Below are 7,500 nucleotides of genomic sequence, written 5' to 3'. Positions count from 1 at the left end.
TTTCAGCAGAGGGAGTTGAGTTGGCTCGGCCATGTGGACTTGGTTGTCGGAGAGCAGCATGTGTGTGGCGGCGATGGCTTGGAGAGCAAAGTCGTGGCAGTTTATGGACTGAAATTTGGCTCTCAGTGGACAGACTGTTTATGTTTCTGTGAAAGAGAATGTTTTCCCATCCCCACCCCCTGTCTTTCTCACATCCACACACACACACACACACACACACACACACACACACACACACACACACACACACACACACACACACACAGACACACACACACGCACACACACACACACACACACACACACACACACACACACACACACACACACACACACACACACATACACACACACTCAAATACACATTAAGCTGTGTCTCTCTGTCAGCATGCTTAAGACAGATTGGTACAATATGTGACCAGCAGATGCTGCTAAAAATAGCCACAACGTGAAGAAAATAGCTTTTCTCTTACTGTCACAGTTTAAGCTTGTTGTGTGATTTGACCAGTGGATTGTACAGCCATGTGCTCAGTACAAAAACAGCTTGAGGAACAGTGTTTGAAAAGAGTGTTCTTTATTGTATGTCAGTTCTATTTTTTTTTAAATGCATGTCTACAGTTTATCGCAAGCCGTGACACTTTACACTTGAGGATTTTTGTGTGCTTCTCCACTGTATTTGATGAGACTGCAGAGGTCTACTGTTTCAAAACATCATTCAGTACTCTGATTCTAGCAGATGTTCAACCATGTCTAAGCCACTATCTACAATGGAGACCTTTGAAACTGTTTAGCAACTGGATCTCTGCCATTGGTCACTGGGAAAACAGCAACAGGCTGCAGCTTCTTCCTAAAATCTCTTCAGAATACTGACATAGACATAGCTAGCGTGCTTATCATGACCTCTTACCGTATCCTCAACAAGACAAGTGAAATGTCTGAAGCCTAGAACCAATGGGGATAAAAACATAATTTAAGGAAAATAATAATAAAAAGGCATTTTTAGGGAGTGAGAGGTTGAGTTCTGAAAAGTATGGCAGCACACTATCAAGAAGACAAACTTCAGTCACTAACGTTATAGCATCACGACTGATGTCAGGAGCTGTATGCTGTCCCCAGAGTTCACGTGTAGTTTCTGGCATTGGTACCACTACAGGAAGACACAATCTCTCATTTCTATAGCTGAATTATGTAATATGTTGACTATCGTCCTTTGTAACTCTAGTGAAGTTTCCCAGTAATCAAATGGTCTCAGCACGTTACACAATACAGCTCCCACAGATTATTTCAGAGACTCTCAGATTACCTCCTGTCAATCACTTGTATCCTCAGGGCAGAGCATTGTCAAGATGATCTTCTCTCCTATTTTAGGTCTGGCCAAATGCACTCATGCCTAAGAGTCTCACTAGGGTCACAACCTCTGAGCTTTGCTCTCAGATGAGCTCGGGACATAGACACAGTGAGCGTGCTCATCTTAAACCGCCTGCTATGCTAACTCATAATGTTCCTCTCCCCCCGCCTCTACCTGCAGCAGGCACTGTGAGCGTGCTCATCTTAAACCGCCTGCTATGCTAACTCATAATGTTCCTCTCCCCCCGCCTCTATCTGCAGGCACTGTGAGCACACAGCAGTCAGGATGCTGTGAGACCAGGACACTTATTTTTTCTTTGATCAAATATTTATTTTTCTTTTCAAGTTTTCAACACAAAAACAAAACACACAACACATAACACACCCCCGTGGCGACCCTCCCTCCCTCACCCTTCCCTTCACAATTCAGACATATATAATTCGATGTCATGTTGCATATAGTGAAAAAAAAAAAAAAGTTAAGTACAAAATGATCAGAAATAGAACTTCCAGGACAATTATAGTAACAATAAAAATTGTAATAATAATATTCTTAGAAAAAAAGTACTTCGTTTTGTATATATTTCATTTGCTATCGTCGTTTCGCAGGACATTCCTGTGGGTGTGAGAGCTGGCTCCTAGGGCCCCGTGATGGCAGCGGCTAAGGATCCCCACCTGGGCCCCGGCCCTGATCCGGACGACTCCGAAGTGTCCCTGGCTGGCAACAGTGAGGACTCGGGGAGTATCTTGTCCGAGGACTCCATCTTGCCAGACTATGAGAGGGAGGAGCAGGCTGGAGGCCCCATCAACACCCTGTACCAGGCCTGCGCCAAGAATGCAGCCGCCTCCCTGCGCAGGATCCTGGAGAGAGGGGTGACCCAGGAAGAGGTCATGGAGCTGGACATCAACGGCAGGGTAAATGTTCACACCGGTGTCAATAAATCCATATCACTATATCAGAATTTATTTATGTCTGACTCTGCTCTCTCTCCCCCTCTCTCTCTCCTCTCTCCTCTCTTCTCTCTCTTCTCTCCTCTCTTCTCTCTCTTCTCTCTCCCCCTCTCTCTCTTCTCTCTCCCCCCTCTCTCTCTCTCTCTCCTCTCTTCTCTCTCCTCTCTCTCTTCTGTCTCCTCTCTTTTCTCTTCTCTCTTCTCTCTCCCCCCCTCTCTCTCTTCTCTCTCCTCTCTTCTCTCTCCTCTCTCTCTCTCTCTCCTCTCTCCTCTCTCCCCCTCTCTCTCTTCTCTCTCTCCCCCCTCTCTCTCTTCTCTCTCCCCCTCTCTCTCTTCTCTCTCCTCTCTTCTCTCTCTTCTCTCTTCTTACTTCCCTCTTCAGAACGGCCTTATGCTGGCTGTCTCCAAAGGCTTTGTGGACATTGTCTATGGACTAAACACCTGTCCCTTTATTGACATCAACCATCAGGACAATGATGGCAACACAGCTATCATGATCGCGGCCCAAGCAGGTTGGCACCTACTAGCTCAGTGGCAGTGGCAGAGTTCTCCTCTTTCTTTACACACACACAGCCTTAACATATCACTAATTTGAGACAATGTTATTGTTTTGGCGCTATATGAATAAAATTGAATTGAATTGAATTGAATTGAATTGAATTGAATTGAACTTTGAACCCATCTGCATTCCAAGGTTTTGTGACCATTCAGAACTACATCCTAAACTACTACCCTGGAGTGGATATTGAGCTGAGTGACATGCGCGGCTTTCCAGCACTCATCAAGGCGGCCATGCAGGGCAACAATGACTGTGTGGCCTCCTTAATAATGGCAGGTAAGGGGGTTGGTCCCAACAGCACCATGACACTGCTCTGTGTGGCTCCTAGGTCCCATTTGTGTGGCAGCTCTTTGTCCATACAATCTCACACTCACATATAATACATCCTGCCACAGTCTTTTATTTAAAATGACGTAATGAAGAGGATATGGTGCCCCTCCCACATTTCTGGGAAATTTTCATAAACTTGAAATTTTGAGTACCTCGGGGGAAAATAACTAACAAGCAGAGTGACGTGGTGAGATGATGACGCAAAAGTTTAAGTCACAAACCTGAGGACAGTGACTTTTCCTGATCCTCCAGCTAATCTGCGACTTCTCCTGGCTGGCACTGGATTAGTCATGTGTGGATTTACCAGGTCTTATTTAGATTTTAGCTTTAGAGATTTTCCAGTCCCTCCTATTACTAGCGCAGTCAAATTAGCGGGATTCATAAATTATGTCACACATATCTTTTTCTGTCCTAATGCATCCTGCTATATTTGCACTTGCTTGCATATGTCTTTAATTAAATTATGCATAAGAAGACAAGCGGATCAGTAATCCTATGGTGTGTATGGAAGGATCGACTAGACAGACAGACATTCATGTAGCCAGTTAAGAGAAAATGAGGCCTGATGAAATATTATGATGGATTATTTCCTACACTGAGACATTTAATATCAGACAATCATTTAATATCAGACAATCGTGCAGTCATCCCACACAAAATCTGTTTCTTTAGTGACCACTTGGTGGAGCTGTGATATAAATGAACTTCCCTTTTTCCAGTTAACTTTGAGTTCTCAGCGTCATGTATTTCAGACATGTTGACCTCACCATTCAATTTCTCATTTGATCATAATACTATTCACTTAAAGCAGACAATTTGAATAGACCTTAAATAAACTGTCACTTTTCCTGTCTCTTTTCAGGTGCGGACTTATATGCCATCGATTCCAGGCGAGGAAAGGACGCTCTAGACTGGGCCCTTAAAACGGGCCGCTACGAGACCCTGCACCGCATCCGGCGGCTGAACGCCAAACCCCGCGCCGAGCAGTTCTGCGGGACCTACGTCCCTGAGTGGCCAGAGCTCAAGGACCTGGTGGCCAAAGCCACCGCCAGCAAGAGCGCTGGCCAGAAGATGGCACACAAGATCAAGTCCACCTTCACCTTTAGCTTCCCCCAGGATCCTCAGGACAATGGCGTGATGGACCACATGGTGCGCATGACCACGAGCATGTACTGTCCGCTGGTGGCCACCGGCTGCCGCCCGCTCTGCCCCACCAGCCCGCCCGAGATCGGCAAGCGGCGCATGGCCGTGCCCGAGCTGGCGGAGATGCACCCGGGCAAGCAGCTGGAGGAGCACAGCGTGCGCCACAGCAACGGCTCGGCGTCCTCGGCCTGCCCGTCCATGGTCTCCACATCCTCCATCTCGCTGGCGTCCTGCTGCTCCGACGCGGAGCACAGGGGCAGCGTGATCTCCAACGGCGTCAACAAGTTCATCCCGCGGAGCATGGCGCGCAGGAACAGTGTGTTCCCGGCCGGCTGCGTCCCCCAGATCAAAGTCACCAAGTCCGGAGAGCCCACGCCCAAGAAAGAGAAGAAGAGGAAGAAGTCCAAGAGTCACCTGGAGCCTCCGATCTGGAAGTACAAAGAAGCGAAGGAGGAGAGGAAGAAGGAGAAGAAGAAGTTGGAGAAGGAGAAGGAGGAGAAGGAGAAGGAGAAGGGGAAGGGAGATAAGGGAGATAAGGGTAAAGCAGGCAAAAAGAAAAAGTAAATGGTCAGAAGCTTCTGCCATGGTGTTGAGGGAATGCTCAGAGGTTCCCTACTGGCATTTGACTTAACACTTTTTTACCAACACGCATGGTATCAGGGTGGAATTACTCCAACCTTGATGAATGGTCTCGGACAGCTATGTTTGCTGCCCTGCACTCATATGTCCAGTATTATCTGGAAATGGACTTGCAGTTGCACTGATACTAACTTTCTTACAATGGCACTGACTTTGCCTGGACTGTTTTGGAGAACATCAGTAAATGTTGGAAAATAATGTCTTCTGATCTGAAATTTATGAGCCCACCTCCAAAGAAGTTTGTAAATTCTTCTCACATGGGCCTGTTTTGACCATATGCGTATAGAGTATGTCATGTATGTAACTATGAAGTTGATATGAAGCTTTTGGCTCCCTTTTGAGCCACAGAAAGCTTGCTAGTCATCAGTTTGTACATATTATTTTAGGACAACAAAAATGTCAGGATTCACATACTACCTGTCCATTCTAACACGAGGAGGCATTTGAAAGGGCTTTTGCCCATCGCTGATTGTGGATTAACCAATGGCTCCATATGGTGTCTACTAATCACCCTCAGCTTGGTAGCACTATGCGTGTTTCTGTGAGTGGAATGATGTTGAACACAGAGCTTTGCGAATCATTCCCAGTTCTGCTTAAGGGAAGCAGTGGTTTTACTAATTCGTGTGTGTGTGTGTGTGTGTGTGTGTGTGTGTGTGTGTGTGTGTGTGTGTGTGTGTGTGTGTGTGTGCGTGTGCGTTGTGTGTGTCTGCGTGTGTGTGTCTGTGTGTGTCTGTCTGTGTGTGTGTGTGTGTGTATGTGTGTGTGTGTGTGTGTGTGTGTGTGAGTGTGTGTGTGCGTGCGTGCGTGCGTGGTTGCATGCGTGCGTGCGTGCGTGTGTGTCAGTGTGCGTGTGTGTGTGTCTGTGCGTGTGTGTGTCTGTGTGTGTCTGTGTGTGTGTGTGTGTCAGTGTGCGTGTGTGTGTGTCTGTGCGTGTGAGTGTCTGTGTGTGTCTGTGTGTGTGTGTGTGTGTGTGTGTGTGTGTGTGTGTGTGTGTCTGTGTGTGTGTGTGTGATTAGAGATCTCAGTTGTCTCTAACTAATTTTCTTGTCTGTGGACTTTTGTTTGTTTGTTTTTCTCTCTGATGCCCATCTGTGGTTTCCTTTGAAACCGTATGGGGAAGGGAATTCCCTTCTTTGCCATCAAAAGGACTTTTTAGATATGTGCTTTCATTTCAATCTCAGGAATTATATTATCCTAGTATACTACACAAGGGATAATAATGGCATACCTACATAGTTGTTTTGCAGTTCATTGGTACGTCGTGTATGTGACTGTTTATGCAATGACTTTCAACTATGCCTCTTCAAAGTGCTACACTATGCGCAAAATGACAAGAACAAATGCATCTGAAATGGTACTTGAGCCAAACCTGTGAAGACTGTATTGTATTTACCTCTGTAAAGTATATTTATTATATGACAGTAATTTTGTAAATAATCTGCAGTTACAGTGTAACGTCTTGCACTTAAACATAAAATCTGAAGTACCGGGGTTAAATAAAAATAAATAGGTATTTTAGACAATAAGGAGTAAAATGTTGCACTGTCTGCTAAATGACTAAATGTAATGTAATGTATTGAATTGTTTAAGACTATGACAAACAGTACACCAATGGAATCAATGGGATCAATCTGGCTAGACAAGACAATATTTCATGATATCACAAATGTGTAAACGAAGCCATCACTTGGCTAAGTCCTGCTCTTAAAGGAACAGAAAGTGTTTAAGGTGACTACCGTGGTCTCGTCTAGTAATCTTGTGGCAATGTTATGTGACCTACATGACCTTGGCTGGCCTTGACTTGATGTGATAAGTGATAAACAACAATACCACATGGCTTTTTTAAAAAGATGGCTTTTTTTCTCAATTTTTAAAACTACTTCGGAACGAAAGTACGAATTAAAAGGCACGTGAATTGAGAAAGTATACGCAGAAGAGTTCATTCAGAACAGAAACAAATACACCCACAATAGTGGTTTTCACACGTCTAAGGTCTAAACCTCTTGTGAAATGTTCTGAATCTGGGTAGAGAGTTCAAGCCTCATGACAGCGTCATGTGAAGTTCTAGTTCATCTATCACGAGTAAGACTATTTGCACTGCATGAGCGGAAGTTGAGGGTTACTTTTAAAACTGCAGTTCCTTAAATTTAGCAACTACATTTACTGAAACAAATGTCTTCGTATGCACTGCACACTGACATCAGGAGATAGTTATTTTGTCTGACAACTTTTTTTTTATCTCAATATCACATGCATGAAACTAGACGAGAGGAGGGGGAAATGATCAAAAACTATTCCGCTGTTCCTCAGAGCACAAATGTGAAGGATCCCAGCTGTGTATGAATCTCAGAGGCCAAAAGGACAGATAACAAGCCTTGAGAAAATACAGCAGGTCCAGTCTAGGATAGTAATAATGTACTCTTCATGATATCTCTTTTAGAAAATGAACAATATTTGTTTAAGATTATGTTTAATTTCCTCATAACTCCTCTCCTCCAGTGTGACTGAGTGACAGACCAGATATGAATGTGA

The 7,500-nt window shown here is 44.7% G+C and overlaps 1 protein-coding gene across 1 annotated transcript in view; it reads left to right on the top strand.

Annotated features, from left to right (window-relative positions):
• Positions 1–5,656, top strand: part of ankrd33aa (ankyrin repeat domain 33Aa) — a 6,217-nt gene extending 561 nt beyond the window's left edge. The window contains exons 2-5 of the mRNA XM_031565743.2: positions 1,957–2,262; positions 2,680–2,809; positions 2,992–3,132; positions 4,049–5,656. Coding sequence (XP_031421603.1) covers positions 1,999–2,262; positions 2,680–2,809; positions 2,992–3,132; positions 4,049–4,893 — 1,380 coding nt within the window. The 5' untranslated portion in view covers positions 1,957–1,998 and the 3' untranslated portion in view covers positions 4,894–5,656. The remainder of the gene's footprint in view (positions 1–1,956; positions 2,263–2,679; positions 2,810–2,991; positions 3,133–4,048) is intronic.
• Positions 5,657–7,500: the final 1,844 nt, after the last annotated feature.

This window comes from Clupea harengus, chromosome 4 (assembly GCF_900700415.2).
Source record: "Clupea harengus chromosome 4, Ch_v2.0.2, whole genome shotgun sequence".
NCBI classification, from domain to species: Eukaryota; Metazoa; Chordata; class Actinopteri; order Clupeiformes; family Clupeidae; genus Clupea; species Clupea harengus.
This window is presented reverse-complemented; position numbering and strand designations above follow the sequence as displayed.